The sequence below is a fragment of the Scyliorhinus canicula genome, chromosome 10 (assembly GCF_902713615.1).
Source record: "Scyliorhinus canicula chromosome 10, sScyCan1.1, whole genome shotgun sequence".
Lineage (NCBI taxonomy): Eukaryota > Metazoa > Chordata > Chondrichthyes > Carcharhiniformes > Scyliorhinidae > Scyliorhinus > Scyliorhinus canicula.
The window spans coordinates 59,336,578-59,354,557 of record NC_052155.1 but is presented as its reverse complement, the minus strand read 5'-3'; the positions used below and the strand labels follow the sequence as shown (position 1 = coordinate 59,354,557).

Sequence of the window (17,980 nt, the reverse complement as noted above, 5' to 3'; positions counted from 1 at the left end):
ACTGTTATACTAGTAGTCATTATTGGTTAGTTACAGCCTTAAATGAGCCAAAAATGTGAAATGGTATTTTTTTTAAATCTAGACAATCTTGAAGTTCTTGTTGTTTTATGCTGGAGACTTGGCAAATGCCTTCTTTCTTGTGACATTTGGAACAGGATTATACTGGCTTATATTCTTCAAGGTATCTCTAATTATTTAATGTGTTATAATATAATGATATAAGGTACATTTTTATTTTAGATTGTTGAAATCGCTAAAGCCATTAAACATAATATATATATATAATATCAACTCAAAATACATTTATTATTCTACAAATGCAATTTCTGACCAGATTCTAGGCAGGCATTCAGTACATCATCTATTCATTGTTTATATTCTATATCTTGTGTCAAGTTCCTTACACATTGCAACAATACAATATTAATGACTGTAGAGGTAGTTTACAATTACTTTAGACATTTGCTTGGATATTAGAAAACTAGTGTGTAGGCACACCAGAAAATAAGGAAGGCAATAGAATTTTGGCCCTTATAGCTATAAAGCTATAGAGTATAAAAGTAGAGAAGTGTTGTTTCAACTGTACAAGGCATTGGTGAGACTGCACATGGAGTATTATGTACAGTTTTGGTCCCTTAATTTGAGTAGGGATGTAGTTGCATTGGAGGCAGTTCAGAGGAGGCTCACTAGATAGGTTCCAAAGATGAGGGGTTTGTCTTATGACGAGAGATTGAGCAGTTTAGGCCTATACACTCTCGAGTTTAGAAGATCTAATTGAAGTATATGAGGTGATAAAAGGTATTGAAAAAATGGATGGAGAGTAGATGTTTCTGTTTGTGGGGAAATCTTGACTGAGAGGTCAAAGTTTTAGGATAAGGGGCAGCAGATTTAAAATAGAGGTTAGGAGAAATCACTTCTCTCAAAGGGTCATGAATCTGTGGAATTCATTACCTCAGAGTGCGGTAGGTGCCGAGATATTGAGTAACTTTAAGAAGAAGATAGATAGATTTTTAATTAGTAAAGGGTTGAAGAGTTATGGAGAACAGGCAGGAAAGGAGTTGAGCCTGAGTTGAGATCAGCCATGATTGTATTGAATGGCGGAGCAGGCATGAGAGACTGAATTGCCCACTCCTGCTCCCAGTTCTTATGTTCTCATTATTTGTTTCTTCAGGGTCAGCGGATTGTTTCTGTTCTTCTGCCCACACCCAGCCAAGAGGTGCACTTTATTTTTTGTGTGGTCAGTGCTTTTGCCCTGAAGGTATGTATATAAAGAATATTGGTAATCTTTGGGTTAGCCCAGCTATGCATGCTCCAATCAAAGTGTTTTAACAGATTGCCCTTTCCTAACTGCCACCGATCGACCAAAAAGAATAGATTCAGATGGAGAGCTGAAGGAGGTCCCTGAAGTAGACTGGCATAAGACCACAGAGTAAATTAAGATGCAGATTTTGAATGTGATGTCATTACATGCAGCTGCAGATTCAAATATCATGAACTTATCGACTACGTATCGTAAATGTGCACATGATAGGGGGTTAATTAGGGCTCATTCCATCAAAAAACAAGTTTCTCATGGGAACCAATGATAATGCGATTGTGAACTGGACATGAACTAAACCACCTATTTGGGCACACAAGGTGTTAGTAAAACTGAACTCGACTGCACAAGTTGCTAAGTTCATGAGGTCACTGAAAACATTTTTAAAATGGTGGTTATTGCAGATGGAGGCTTAATGAATATTTTGGTTAATCTGAAGTGCTGCCCCAGTTAGTTCCATGAATGGAGTGTTGCTATCACCACTGGGCTTGTTGAGTGTTTGTTCGTTGGGGATGGGAGCACAGCCGTGGCTAGGGCCTGAAGCAAGGTCCCCCTGCAGGTGCCCTCCTCCATACGTACCCACTCGGCTTCTGCCTCTTTTATCAATCCCTTTACCCTCTCCGCAGTTGCAGCCCAGTGGTAATATTGCAGGTTTGGAAGTACTAGTCCCCCCATGGCTCTCGTTCTCTGCAGCACCCTTTTGCGGATCCTTGGATTTCTCCCCTCCCACACACACACACGCACACAAACGCCATGATCAGTTTTTCTAATGAGTTGAAGAAGGCCTTGGGGATGTAGATCGTTATGGATCTGAGTAGGAAGAGTAACCTGGGCAGTACATTCATCGTGATCGCCTGCACTTTCCCTGCCAGCGAGAGTGGGAGTGTGTCCCACTTCTGCAGATCTTTTTTTACTTCCTCCAACAGACTGGTCAGCTTCCATTTGTGGATCCTTGTCCCGTCATGGATGATTTGGATCCCTAGGTAGCAGAATTTGTGTTGGGCCTGTTTACATGACAGTCCCGCAAGCTCAGCCCTTGCGGACTCACTGGGAAGATCTCACCTTTGCCCAGGTTGAGCTAGTAGCCCGAGAAGGCTCCAAACTCTTTCAAGAGCACCTTGATTCCTTCCATGCTACTTTGTGGGTCAGAGGTGTAGAGGAGCAGGCCATCCGCATAGAGCAAGACTCTATGCTCTCTGTCTCCTCTCTGGATCTTCTTCTAATTCTTTTCCACCATAGATGTGATCGTTAGTGGTTTGATTGCTAGGGTGAACAGCAGCAGAGACAACAGGCTTCCCGATTTGTGCCTCTGTGCAGTACTGGGACTGGTGTTGTTTGTCCGTATGCTCGCCATGAGAGCGTTGTACTGGAGCTTCACCTAGGAGATGAACCCTGTTCCGAGTCGAAACACTCCAGTACTTCCATGAGGTACTTCCACTCGACTCTGTCGAAGGCCTTTTCTACATCCAGGGAGAACACCTCAGATGTTCTCTCCCCAGGTGAGGTCATGATCAGGTTTAGCAAGCACTCGATGTTCAATGGTAGCTGTCTACCCTTGGCAAAGCCTGCTTGGTCTTTTGCTCCCACCTCTGGTACACAGTCCTCCAGTCTCCCGCTTAGGTTCTTGGCCAGTAATTTGGTTTCCAAGTTTAGCAGTAAATGGGTCTGTAGAATCCACATTCTGTTGGGTCTTTGTCTTTCTTGGGTATCAGCGAGATTGAGGCTTTTGCTAACGTAGGCGGCAAGGTGCCCCTCACCGGCAAGTCTGTGAACATCTCCCGCAGGTGCCGTCACATTTTTTGTAGAAGTCCGTTGGGATTTCGTCCGGTGCCGGCGCCTTCCCAGCCTGCTTAGAGCTGATACTGTCCATGATTTCTCCCAGTTGTAGTGGTGCTTCCAGCCCCCATTTTCTGTCCTCCCCCATGACTCTCATTTCCAGTTCATTGAGGAACTGTTTTATACCCAAGTCCTCTGCTGGGGACTCAGAGGTGTACAGCCGCTGATAGAAGGTCTCAAATGCTACTAGTTCGCCCTTGTTGTCTATAATCTGTACTATTTCCCTTGTGGCTTCCTGCTTTCTCAACTGGTGAGCCAGCAGGCGGCTGGCCTTGTCAGAGTTGGTGCACTGCTTTGCTCATGGAGAGCAGGTCAAAGTCCATTTGTAGATTTTCCCTCTCTGCCAGGAGCTTTACGGTCGGTGCCTTGGAGTATAGCCGGTCTATTCCCAGTATGGAGTCTACTTGAGGTTGCTAACCACCCTCCCTTCCCTCTCTCTCCGTGCTTTGTAAGCAATAATTACACCCTGAGCACAGCCTTATGTGCCTCCCAGACCGTGGAGGCTGAGATCTCCCCATTCAGGTTATTAGGCCCCCCAGGAGGGCCGTGTCAAAGCTCTGCGGTGGATGTCGGGCATGGACCGTCTCCAACCTCACATCCATATAATGTGGAGCGTCGTTGGAGATTACGATCGCGGAATATTCCGCTCTTCCTCGCCCTGGAAGCACCGATTTCCCCACCACAAATAAGTTGATCAGTGTATGTTGTGAACATGGGAGAAGAGGGAGAATTCCTTCTCCTCTGGGTGTGTGAACAGCCTTTGATCTACTGCCCCCAACTGCTCCATGAATATGTTGAGCTCTTTTGCCATATTGGAGGTCTTCCCGGTTTTGTGATTCGACCTGCCCATCCGTGGAACCTGTACACAGTTAAAGTTGCTCCTCCCCCCCATGATCAGGATTTCCACCATGGTCCTCTTTATAAACTCCGTGTTGTCCCAGTTGGGTGCATACATGTTGACCAGGACTACTGGTGCCCCATCTGGGACACCAGTGACTATGACATACCAGCCCCCGGGTCTGTAACCGTCCTCGTCGCAGTAAATATCACCCTCTTATTTAACAGTATGGCTACCCCCCGACCCTTATCCCGTAGCAGGAATCTTAGGTCTGTCCCACCCAGCACCTCCTTACCCGGAGTCGGTCCATCTCCCTCAGATGTGTCTCTTGGAGGAAGACTATGTTAGCTTTCATACTTTACAGGTGGGCCAAGACTCTGGATTTTTTCACTGGGCCGTTACGTCCCCTGACGTTCCGGTGGCTATCCTGATGGGAGGTTTCTGTCCACCCCCTCCTGCGGGATCAACCATACTTACCTCATGGACACACCCCTGTACTCCAGGGTTTCCCTTTGTTAGCAAGCAGACCAAAATGGCTGCAGTCACCATTCTCCCCATGTGGCTGGGCATCTGCGCTCTGGGGTTTCCCTTTGTCAGGGGCCACCCAACATGGCCGCCAACTGTGTGTACACCATATGGGTGAGCCACTGCAGTCTGGGCTTTTGCTTTGTTCAGGGACCCTCCAAAGTGTTACTTGCGGTGCCTTTGTGTTCCAAGTCGCCACGTGTGGCCTGTTGTAGCCAGTCGTCCTGCCCACCCCTTCTCTGGAGCTGTCACTGCCCCCCACCCCATGTTCCCACCCCTCTGTTTCTTCCCCTAGACATCTCCCTGTTGCTGCTGTTACGCCCCCCTCCCCTTGCCAGGCGCTCTCTCCCTTGCGGGAGATGCACCGCGGCCTCTCTTTCCATCACGCTTCCCAGGTGCTAGCTTCGCCGCTAGTGTGGTGGCCCTGCTCCTGGTGTCGGTTTTGTATCTACTCATTGCCCACTATCTGTTTTTCTTACATGCCGTTCTCCTCACCCTTTCCTGTGCTCCTCTGCCCTCGTTCTTCCCTTCCTCTATTTCACCTCCCGTCCTCAGAACAAGGCAGTGCAGAGTTGCGCAAAGAGTTCATCGAGGTGGTTAAAGTAAATACATAAGTCTCTTTGGATAATTTTTTCAGCTCTGTCTCTGCCGCTGTGTTTCCAGCCCGTTCTCCAGGACAAATTTGTCTGCGTCCGCAGGAGCAGTGAAGAAGTGCTCTCTGCCTTGGAATGTGACCCCGAGTTTGGCTGTGGACAGCATCAGAAATTTTACACCGCTCTTATAAAGGGCTGCCTTTGGTCCATTGAACTCTGCCCAGCGCTTGGTCAGGCCAGCCCTAACGTCCTGTTAGATCCTGATCCAGTGATCTTCCCAGCTACAGTTGTTTGATTGCCTTGCCAAGCACAGGATTCTTTCCTGGTCTTGGTAACCGTGCATTTTGGTGATTATCGCCCTCAGTTGTTCTCCAGCTTTGGGTTTTGGATAAAGTGACTGGTGGGCTCTGTCGATTTCTGATGGGTTGGGAAGCTATCTCTTCCCACCAGATTGCCCAGCATTTGAGCCACATAATCTGTGGGGTTCCTGCCTTCGATCCCCTCTGGCAGGCCCACAATCCGTAGGTTCTGGTTCCTCAATTGGTTTCCCTGATCCTAAATCTTTCATTTCAGACTCCCCTGCATTGCAACCAACCTTGATATTTCTTTTCCCAGGGTGGCGATCCGATCGCTCTGGTCTGTTAAGGCCTTCTCCAGCTCCTTTTAGTGCTTTTCTGGGCTTCCAATCGCCTCTCTGCCTTGCCTAGGGCCACCTGCATGGTCGCCAGAGCGTCCGGGACCGCCACTCTGACCACAACCTGCCTATTGGCTTTCATCTCCTCTCTGTGTTCTCTCAGTTCCTTTGAAAGAAACATCCTCCCGCCAGGAGATTTCCGGCAGGTCGGTCCTTCTCGTTCTGGCGAGGACCAAGCTTCGTCGCGTCTGCCGGCTCAGCCATTTGCATCTCCTAGATTTTTCAACTTCTTGTTTCTATACTGCCTCTGGTGTGGCAGTTGTTCGGCACATCCTTTCGGTTTTATGTTGGTTGAGGTGCGGGGATATTTTTTCTCTTGTATTAGTGGGCTATTTCGGGTGAAAAAGTATTTTCGGGTTTGTAGGAGGAGAGCCACATGTCTGACTACACAGCACATCCCCATCACCAGAGTCTCTATCTCTGCCGTAAAGACACTCAGTGATTTGGCCTCCACAGCCTTCTGCGGCTGTTTCACCACCATCTGGCTGAAGAAATTCCTCTTCATCTCTGTTTTCAGGATCGTCCCTTCAGTCTGAGGCCGTGCCCTCGGGTTCTAGTCCCTCCTACTACTGAAAAAATCTTCTCCATGTCCACTCTATCTCGACCTCTCAGTATTCTGTAAGTTTCACTTTTCTCCCCCCTCATCCTTCTAAACTCCATCGAGTACAGACCCAGAGACCTCAACCACTCCTCATAGAGCATAGAAAAATACAGCACAGAACAGGCCCTTCGGCCCATGATGTTGTGCCGAACCTTTGTCCTAGATTAATCATAGATTATCATAGAATTTACAGTGCAGAAGGAGGCCACTTGGCCCATCGAGTCTGCACCGGTCTTGGAAAGAGCACCCCACCCAAGGTCAGCACCTCCACCCTATCCCCATAACCCAGTAACCCCACCCAAAGGGCAATTTTGGACACGAAGAGCAATGTATCATGGCCAATCTACCTAACCTGCACATATTTGGACTGTGGGAGGAAACTGGAGCACCCGGAGGAAACCCACGCACACACTGGGAGGATGTGCAGACTCCGCACAGACCCAAGCCGGAATCAAACCTGGGACCCTGGAGCTGTGAAGCAATTGTGCTATCCACAATGCTACCGTGCTGCCCTTAAGAAAAATTAATCTACACTCCATCATTCTACCGTAATCCATGTACCTATCCAATAGCCGCTTGAAGGTCCCTAATGTTTCCGACTCAACTACTTCTACAGGCAGAGCATTCCATGCCCCCACTACTCTCTGGGTAAAGAACCTACCTCTGACAGCCCCCCTACATCTTCCACATTCACCTTAAATTTATGTCCCCTTGTTATGGTTTGTTCCACCCGGAGAAAAAGTTTCTGTCTACTCTATCTATTCCCCTGATCATCTTATAAATCTCTATCAAGTCGCCCCTGAGAAAAGGCCTAGCACCCTCAACCTTTCCTCGTATGACCTACTCTCCATTCCAGGCAACATCCTGGTAAATCTCCTTTGCACCTTTTCTAAAGCTTCCACATCCTTCCTAAAATGAGGCGACCAGAACTGCACACAGTACTCCAAATGTGGCCTTACCAAGGTTTTGTACAGCTGCATCATCACCTCATGGCTCTTAAATTCAATCCCTCTGCTAATGAACGCTAGCACACCATAGGCCTTCTTCACAGCTCTATCCACTTGAGTGGCAACTTTCAAAAATCTATGAACATAGACCCCAAGATCTCTCTGCTCCTCCACATTGCCAAGAACCCTACCGTTAATCCTGTATTCTGCATTCATATTTGTTCTTACTAAATGGACAACCTCACACTTTTCAGGGTTAAACTCCATCTGCCACTTCTCAGCCCAGCTCTGCATCCTATCTATGTGTCTTTGCAGCCGACAACAGCCCTCCTCACTATCCACAACTCCACCAATCTTTGTATCGTCTGCAAATTTACTGACTAACCCTTCAACTCCCTCATCCAAGTCATTAATGAAAATCACAAACAGCAGAGGACCCAGAATTGATCCCTGCAGTATGCCACTGGTAACTGGGCTCCAGGCTGAATATTTGCCATCCACAACCAGTCTCTGACTTCTATTGGTTAGCCAGTTCGTTATCCAACTGGCCAAATTTCCCACTATCCCATGCCTCCTTACTTTCTGCATAAGCCTACCATGGGGAACCTTATCAAATGCCTTACTAAAATCCATGTACACTACAGCCACTGCTTTACCTTCACCCACATGCTTGGTCACCTCCTTAAAGAAGTTAATAAGACTTATAAGGCAAGACCTACCCCTCACAAATCCGTGTGACTATCCCTGATCAAGCAGTGTTTTTCCAGATGTTCAGAAATCCTATCCCTCAGTACCCTTTCCATTACTTTGTCTACCACCGAAGTAAGACTAACTGGCCTGTAATTCCCAGGGTTATCCCTATTCCCTTTTTTGAACAGGGGCATGACATTCGCCACTCTCCAATCCCCTAGTACCACCCCTGTTGACAGTGAGGACGAAAAGATCATTGCCAACGGCTCTGCAATTTCATCTCTTGCTTCTCATAGAATCCTTGGATATATCCCGTCAGGCCTGGGGGACTTGTCTGTCCTCAAGTTTTTCAAAATGCCCAACACATCTTCCTTCCTAACAAGTACCTCCTTGAGCTTACCAGTCTGTTTCACACTGTTCTCTCCAACAATATGGCCCCTCTCATTTGTAAATACTGAAGAAAAGTACTCGTTCAAGACCTCTCCTATTTCTTCAGACTCAATACACAATCTCCCGCTACTGTCCTTGATCGGACCTACCCTCGCTCTAGTCATTCTCATATTTCTCACACATGTGTAAAAGGCCTTGGGGTTTTCCTTGATCCTACCTGCCAAAGATTTTTCATGCCCTCTCTTAGCTCTCCTAATCCCTTTCTTCAGTTCCCTCCTGGCTATCTTGTATCCCTCCAGCGCCCTGTCTGAACCTTGTTTCCTCAGCCTTACATAAGTCTCCTTCTTCCTCTTAACAAGACATTCAAACTCTCTTGTCAACCATGGTTCCCTCACTCGACCATCTCTTCCCTACCTGACAGGGACATACATATCAAAGACACGTAGTATCTGTTCCTTGAACAAGTTCCACATTTCACTTGACATATGACAAGTTATTCCTTCCGGGGATCATTCTTGTGAATCTCCTCTGGACATCCTCCCTGAGATATAGAGCCCAAAACTGCTCACAATATCCCAAATGAGATCTGACCAGAGCCTTATATAGCCTCGACAGGAAGGTGATCATTAGTTCCTCCATGAGCCACAAATTTTCTCACTGCAATTCTCGCATTCTAAAAACATTTCCAACTGAACTGTTATGTCCTTCACACTCGGACCAGAGAGACAGTAGACCTGATGGAGCTCTGATAATTGAATTTCCCACCATAAATACTCATCTATTCTCATTTTTTATTTTCCCCCAGGTAACCATAAGACCATAAGACCATAAGACATAGGAGCGGAAGTAAGGCCATTCGGCCCATCGAGTCCACTCCACCATTCAATCATGGTTGATTTCAACTCCATTTACCCGCTCTCTCCCCATAGCCCTTAATTCCTCGAGAAATCAAGAATTTATCAATTTCTGTCTTAAAGACACTCAATGTCCCGGCCTCCACCGCCCTCTGTGGCAATGAATTCCACAGACCTACCACTCTCTGGCTGAAGAAATTTCTCCTCATCTCTGTTCTATAGTGACTCCCTTTTATTCTAAGGCTGTGCCCCCGCGTCCTAGTCTCCCCTGCTAATGGAAACAACTTCCCTACGTCCATCCTATCCAAGCCATTCATTATCTTGTAAGTTTCTATTAGATCTCCCCTCAACCTCCTAAACTCCAATGAATATAATCCCACGATCCTCAGACGTTCATCGTATGTTAGGCCTACCATTCCTGGGATCATCCGTGTGAATCTCCGCTGGACCCGCTCCAGTGCCAGTATGTCCTTCCTGAGGTGTGGGGCCCCAAATTGCTCACAGTATTCTAAATGGGGCCTAACTAGTGCTTTATAAAGCCTCAGAAGTACATCCCTGCTTTTATATTCCAAGCCTCTTGAGATAAATGACAACATTACATTTGCTTTCTTAATTACGGACTCAACCTGCAAGTTTACCTTTAGAGAATCCTGGACTAGGACTCCCAAGTCCCTTTGCACTTTAGCATTATGAATTTTGTCACCGTTTAGAAAATAGTCCATGCCTCTATTCTTTTTTCCAAAGTGCAAGACCTCGCACTTGCCCACGTTGAATTTCATCAGCCACTTCTTGGACCATTCTCCTAAACTGTCTAAATCTTTCTGCAGCCTCCCCACCTCCTCAATACTACCTGCCCCTCCACCTATCTTTGTATCATCGGCAAACTTGGCCAGAATGCCCCCAGTCCCGTCATCTAGATCGTTAATATATAAAGAGAACAGCTGTGGCCCCAACACTGAACCCTGTGGGACACCACTTGTCACCGGTTGCCATTCCGAAAAAGAACCTTTTATCCCAACTCTCTGCCTTCTGTCTGACAGCCAATCGTCAATCCATGTTAGTACCTTGCCTCGAATACCATGGGCCCTTATTTTACTCAGCAGTCTCCCGTGAGGCACCTTGTCAAAGGCCTTTTGGAAGTCAAGATAGATAACATCCATTGGCTCTCCTTGGTCTAACCTATTTGTTATCTCTTCAAAGAACTCTAACAGGTTTGTCAGGCACGACCTCCCCTTACTAAATCCATGCTGACTTGTCCTAATCCGACCCTGCACTTCCAAGAATTTAGAAATCTCATCCATAACGATGGATTCTAGAATTTTGCCAACAACCGAGGTTAGGCTAATTGACCTATAATTTTCCATCTTTTTTCTTGTTCCCTTCTTGAACAGGGGGGTTACAACAGCGATTTTCCAATCCTCTGGGACTTTCCCTGATTCCAGTGACTTTTGAAAGATCGTAACTAACGCCTCCACTATTTCTTCAGCTATCTCCTTTAGAACTCTAGGATGTAGCCCATCTGGGCCCGGAGATTTATCAATTTTCAGATCTTTTAGTTTCTCTAGCACCTTCTCCTTTGTGATGGCAACCATATTCAACTCTGCCCCCTGACTTTCCTGAATTGTTGGGATATTACTCATGTCTTCTACTGTGAAGACTGACGCAAAGTACTTATTAAGTTCCTCAGCTATTTCCTTGTCTCCCATCACTAGATTACAAGCGTCATTTTGGAGCGGCCCAATGTCTACTTTTGCCTCCCGTTTGTTTTTAATGTATTTAAAGAAACTTTTACTATCATTCCTAATGTTACTGGCTAGCCTACCTTCATATTTGATCCTCTCCTTCCTTATTTCTCTCTTTGTTATCCTCTGTTTGTTTTTGTAGCCTTCCCAATCTTCTGACTTCCCACTACTCTTTGCCACATTATAGGCTCTCTCTTTTGCCTTGATGCATTCCCTGACTTCCTTTGTCAGCCATGGCTGCCTAATTCTCCCTCTGATAACCTTTCTTTTCTTTGGGATGAACCTCTGCACTGTGTCCTCGATTACTCCCAGAAACTCCTGCCATTGCTGCTCTACTGTCTTTCCCACTAGGCTCTGCTTCCAGTCGATTTTCGTCAGTTCCTCCCTCATGCGCCTGTAATTACCTTTATTTAACTGTAAAACCTTTACATCTGATTCTACCTTCCTTCTTTCAAATTGCAGACTGAATTCTACCATATTATGATCACTGCTTCCTAAGTGTTCCCTTACTTTAAGATCTTTTATCAATTCTGGCTCATTACATAACACTAAGTCCAGAATAGCCTGTTCCCTCGTGGGCTCCATCACAAGCTGTTCCAAAAAGCCATCCTGTAAACATTCAATGAATTCCCTTTCTTTGGGTCCACTGGCAACATTATTTACCCAGTCCACCTGCATATTGAAGTCCCCCATGATCACTGTGACCTTGCCTTTCTGACATGCCCTTTCTATTTCGTGGTGCATTTTGTGCCCCTGGTCCTGACCACTGTCAGGAGGCCTGTACATAACTCCCATTATGGTTTTTTTGCCTTTGTGGTTCCTCAACTCTACCCACACAGACTCCACATCGTCTGACCCTATGTCGTTTAGTGCTATTGATTTAATTTCATTTCTAATTAACAAGGCAACCCCGCCCCCTCTACCCACCTCTCTGTCTTTTCGATAGGTTGTAAATCCCTGGATGTTTAACTGCGAGTCCTGAACCCCCTGCAACCATGTCTCTGTGATGCCTACCACATCATACCTGCCAGTCACAATCTGGGCCACAAGCTCATCTACCTTGTTCCGTACACTGCGGGCATTTAAATATAGCACCTTTAATTCCCTATTGACTGTCCCTTTTTGTTTTCTTAGTGTGGTGGACCTTGGTTTACTGAGCCTTTCCATATACTGTGTCATATTTTGTGAGATGGGGACTATCGTAACCTCTCCTGAGCTCTGTCTTTTCGTGATTTTTTTGTAATCCTAAGCAGCTACGCTTCCCACTGATTCCTTCACCTCTTGGTTCCCTGACTTTCCCTTCTACCCCAATCTCTAGTGTAACCACATACACTTTTATGACACAGGGTCATGACATTGCTAATGATTATCCTCTACTGTATTTTGTCGTCATATGCATTCAACAATGGATAATGAGCAGGCATTATCAGATGCACACAGTTTTTCCATTCCTCTGTGCTTTTCCACAAGCTTTTTTTCCTCCTTTTAAATATTTGAGTGTTTAGCATCTCCAGTCGCTCACCTTTTTCGCCAAGCTTGGAAATATAGAATCCATAGCATCCCTACAGTGCAGAGGATGCCTTTTGGCAGGTCGGGTCTGCTCCGACCCTTTGAAAGAGCACCTTTCCTTGGCCAACTCCTCGCACAACCCGCGAAACCCCACCTAACCTGCACATCTTTGGACACAGAGGGGAAATTTAGCATGGCAAATCCACCTAACCCGCACATCTGTGGAAGGAAACTGGAACGCTTGGAAGAAACCCACGCAGACACAGGGAGGATGCGCAAACTCCACACAGTCACCCAAGGCTGGAATTGAACCTGGAATCTGGTGCTGTGAGGCAGCAGTGCTAACCGCTGTACCCTGGCAGGTCACAACTTGATGCTCATTTAAAGTGACAGCAGGTTCACTATTTAAATGACTGCTACAAATTCAGGCTTCCCTATCATTGCTTTTTTTCATGGAGGAGAGTGGGTTCCCGCAACATATGGGAACCATGACAGGTGAGCCAGTTCTTAAACTTGGAGTCAGGAACTTTTTAACAGATAGGTTCAAAAATCCTAGCAAACTTCAGCTAAGTAAATAAATAATATTCATTGTTAGACATGATAATTTCACAATTCCAGTTCCCAAACCTCAACTGATAGTACTGTGATTCTTTTCTTTCTATATTTTACTCATTCATTACACTGCCATTACTTTGTCCAATTTCTATTAACGTATAACTTTTGATTTATTTTTATTTTCACCACTGGGAATGTGAATTCACTTAGCTTCTTCAGCTTTTACATAAACTAGGAATCCAGTTAACTGTGGACATCTTTTTTATTGACTGGGAAAGACCCAAGGGCAAAATTGTCAAGTCTGTTGCAGGTAAGTTTATTCATCTGTTTCTTTCTTGTTTTGTTATTTGGTTTCAAATATTCAGTTATTTTTAAAAAATTGACAGATATATTAATAAATTTTTGTTAAAATTCCCATTTTCAAAGCAGATGGAACTGAACTGCTGGTCTGAATTATGTCCTTTGGAAGGTACTTAAAGGAATGGAAGTCAACCTTTGCAACCCCTTGCTCCAATCTTTTGCAGCTTGCTATCATAGATTGTTTCCTGAAAGAGAAGGGATCCTATGAGACACTCAACATGCTTATCTGGATAGAGATAGAGTTAGAAACAAATAACATTACTTCTGGGAAAAAAATACCAGCCTAGAAATTAACTAACTTTACTAAGCATAAGATGGGCCAAGTTAGTTCAGGGTGCAATCAGAAGTTATTCAGAAAACTCACCTTAATTTTTAAATAAGTGGCCTATGTTGATGTGTATAAAGGGTTAACAGATGCAATATGCTGGTAAATGATTTGAACGAAACTGTATCCTGACATAAGGCCACCATGTGTTAGATGAGAGAGAGAGGTTGGATTCATGCCTGGGAGCTTTGTGGCTACTCTGTAACCTGTTTAAATGTAGCACTAATAAACAAGTGTTAAGCAAATATCAGAGTATATCTTAGATCCAAGTTCCCACACTTGGAATTCAAGACAGAAGTGGCCAATCTCAGAACATGCTGGCAGCGATGGAAATATAAAATGACAATCGGTGTTATCAAAGGAACCACAGAGTGAGGAAACCTTTGAAAGCAGCTCACAAAATTTCAGTGGTAGAAGGAGGCACACTGAAGTGAGGTATTGATGACTGAATCTAGTGAGCAATCCTTTCTTTTCTCCTGCCCGTTTGATTGCGCCGTTGAAAGTGCCCCCCCCGCGATTCTCCAGGCCCCGACGGGCCACGTTCGGCCAAGTCCCACCGGCATGGGTCACGTATGGTCCCACACGGCGGGACCTGGAAGTTCTGTGTGCGGGATCCGTTCTGGTGGGGTGGGGGGGGGGGGGGGGGGATCCGACCCGGGGGGGGAGGGGGTCCTCCACGGTGGCCTGCCCCACGATCAGAGCCTACTGATCAGGGCTGGTTCCGTGGGGGCCTATGTTCCTCCATGCCAGGCCCCTATAGGGCTCCGCCATATTGTCCGGGGGCCGGCGCGGAGACGAGAACCCATGCGCATGCGCGGAATCATGGTGGCCGTAGTGCACATGCGCGAACTCGCGCCGGCCGTAGTGTGTATGCGCGAACTCGTGCCAGCTGTGCTGCGCCGGCTGGAACTGCGGCGACCACTCCGGCGCCAACCCAGCCCCCTAGGAAGGGGAGCATACCTGATGATCGAGGACCGTTGACGCCGGAGTGGTTGGCACCGCTTTTCACGTCAGCACCAGAATTTGACCGCGAGATTAGGGAATCCCGGCCATTGTGTGCGCAATTTTACTAAATTGGAAGAAAGTCCCATAGTGAGCGCATTTAGCCGCGTGATTCCCAGCACGTGCAGTGCCGAGAAACACAAGGCTATAAAAAGCAACTCGCAGTTGATAAGGGGCCTTAACGGGGAATGCACGGCCGAGGGTGCACATAGATCCGATTTGTGCACCGAGGAACTCCTCAGTGTAGCGAGAGACCAGGACACCATTTTTACAGGGTGCTACCTGATGCACGATCAATTACACAAAGCTGAGAGTTGGATGCAATCGGGGTGTGGAGAAATTTGGCAAGGTTGGTGTCATGGTCCTGCTGATCGTGGCCGCAGATGGTGACATTGTCCAGGTACAGGAAGGTGGCCCGCAGTCCACCTTCAACTATTCGGTCAATCGGTTGACAACGGTCAACCATTCGGTCCATTTCCCATTGGAAAACCGAGACCCCGTTGATGACGCCAAAGGGGACCCTGAGAAAGTGTTAAAGGCGGCCATCTGCTTCGAAGGCAGTGTATGGGCGGTCTGCCTTACGGATGGGAAGCTGGTGGTAGGCGGATTTCAGGTCCACAGTTGAGAAGACCCGGTACTGTGCAATCTGATTGACCATATCAGAAATGGGTGGGAGGGAGCACGCGTCGAGCTGCGTGTACCTGTTGATGGTCTGGCTGTAGTCCACGGCCATCCTGTGTTTTTCTCCAGTTTTCACCACTACCACTTGGGCTCTCCAGGGGCTGTTGCTGGCCTCAATAATGCCTTCCCGAAGCAGTCGCTGGACTTCGGACCTGATGAAGGTCCTGTCCTGGGTACTATACTGTCTGCCCCTGGTGGCGGCGGGTTTGAAATCCGGAGTCAAGTTTGCAAATAGGGAAGGTGGGTCGACCTTTAGGGTCACGAGTCAGCACACAGGAAGGGGTGGTAAGGGCCCGCCGAATTTCAATGTTAGGCTTTGGAGGTTGCACTGGAAGTCCAGGCCGAGTAGCAAGGCAGCGCAGATGTTGGGGAGGACGGAGAGGCGGAAGCCGCTGAACTCCACGCCCTGGACGGTGAGAGTGGCTATGCAGTACCCCCGGATCACCACGGAGTGGGACCCGGAGGCCAGAGAGATTCTCTGGTTGGCGGGGTGTACCGTGAGGGAGCTGTGCCTTACCGTATCGGGATGAATTAAGCTCTCAGTGCTCCCGGAGTCCAGCAGGCAGGAGATCTCATGCCTATCGATTTTCACGTTGGTGGAAGCAATTGACAGGTTGTGTGGGTGAGATTGGTCAATCGTGACCGAGGCGAGATGTGGCTGGTCGTCGATGGTGGCAGGTGATAAGGTGCCCGGGGGGCATGGGTCCTGGTAAGATGGCGGCACCCATGGGCCGCATGTGAAATACCACAAGTGAACCACGCCGGCGTCACTTCTGCCTGGCAGAGGCAGAGCATCACAGGAGGCCAGAGATACTGGGTCAGACCCACTAATGATATGTTAACGCATGTTACTGTATGTTTTGCATGCTCAAGCCGGCGTGGGGCGTGGAATGCATTCACGCTGCCATCGAGGCGCTGGAGCATGGCAGTCTGTTGGACGCCCAGCGCCGATCTTGGTTTTTGGGATTCCAGTGTCGCTGAACAGAGATTCCTGCCCCTATCAACAGAAAGCACACTTAAACTTCCAGTAGAACATTCAGACATAGGATGGCAATGGCACTAGACACTGCATCATGGTTGAGTCCACAGTTGTGCAAAAAATGTTGTCCATCACTTCCCTGTGCAGAATCCTGGACTAAATTGGTGTCTGGCTCCTCTTTGCTCCTTGATGTTAAATGCAGACTTTCTGACAGGCTTATCCTAATGTTCCAAGATGTTTTCAGCTGTGATATGAGTTTGTGATGACTTCCCTACCCAAGACTCACAGAACAAATTCCATTAATTCTTTATATTTTTCTAGGTCTGTGCGTGGAGTGCCTTCCACACTGACAAAACTAGGAAGCAGTGAATTGGTGTTTGTTGAAGAAGCCATGTTTTGTATTAACCTATGATAGCTATGATAGTGTTATTTACCCAGTTACAAGATCAAACTTTAATCATCTTTAAGTAACATAATTTTCATAACCAACTCAGCATCAGAAGTCACACTTAGCTGGATGCTATGAATTACATTCTTTCTTATTGTCTGAGTCTCTGTCTATCTTGTGGAACAAGTTCATCCTGTAAAGAGAAAACAGAAGTTCATATTTTGAGTTTAATCCTACACCATTGATTAAAACTGAAACATCAGCAAATATTTCAGTAATGTTGGAAAATAAGAGGGGAGAAAGATAAAAGATGACGACAAGATAGGCTAAATAATTTGCAGACTGCTTAATAGAAAAGTGGGTTACTGTTAGATAACATGAAATATTATATTGGCATCACAATGAAAATACATTAAAATGTCAAAAGAATATGTGTGGGGAAAGGAAAGGTCTACATTTAGAAATAATTGAGGGAATCAACAAGGAAAAATTAATAGGAGGGCTGAATGAAAGCTGAAGGGGCTTGAAAAATAAGTATCTCCATATGCCCACATCTTTGGACTGTGGGAGGAAACCAGAGCAACCGGAGGAATCTCATGCAGACACGGAGAGAACGTGCAGACTCCGCACAGTCACCCAAGCTGAGAATTGAACATGGGACCCTGGAGCTGTGAAGCAATTGTGCTAATTACTGTGCTACCGTGCCGCCACAATATAGGGGTCTTAAATAAAGGGGTAAAAGCATGCTGAAGGGTGGCACGATGGCACAGTGTTAGTACTGCTGCCTCACAGGTTTAGGGTCCTAGGTTCATTTCCAGCCTCAGAAAACGGCCGTTCTGCACAACCATGGCACCGATTGGCACGGCCGCACCACGGCCGTGCCAAAGGTGGCATGGGCCCGCGATCGGTGCCCACCGATCGCGGGCAGCAGGTCCGATACCCATGCACTCTTCGTCCCTCTGCCGCCCCGCAGGATCAGTCCGCGGGGCGGCTGAGGGGCATGACGGACCGCGCATGCGCGGGTTTGACGCATATGCGCGATGACGTCATCCGCGCATGCGCGGGTTGGACCCGTCCAATCTGCGCATGCGCGGCTGACGTCATCGTGCGCGTCAGCCGCCGTGAGTCTTGGCGGCCGGGCTTAGCGAACGTT

The 17,980-nt window shown here is 47.1% G+C and overlaps 1 protein-coding gene across 3 annotated transcripts in view; it reads left to right on the top strand.

Annotated features, from left to right (window-relative positions):
- tmem67 (transmembrane protein 67) overlaps positions 1–17,980 on the top strand; it is a 356,662-nt gene that overhangs the window by 290,085 nt on the left and 48,597 nt on the right. For 2 of the 3 annotated variants that reach the window (XM_038809035.1, XM_038809033.1), the window contains exons 17-19: positions 83–181; positions 1,172–1,258; positions 13,303–13,402. In XM_038809035.1, coding sequence (XP_038664963.1) covers positions 83–181; positions 1,172–1,258; positions 13,303–13,402 — 286 coding nt within the window. The remainder of the gene's footprint in view (positions 1–82; positions 182–1,171; positions 1,259–13,302; positions 13,403–17,980) is intronic. The other variant, XM_038809034.1, reaches the window with a different exon arrangement.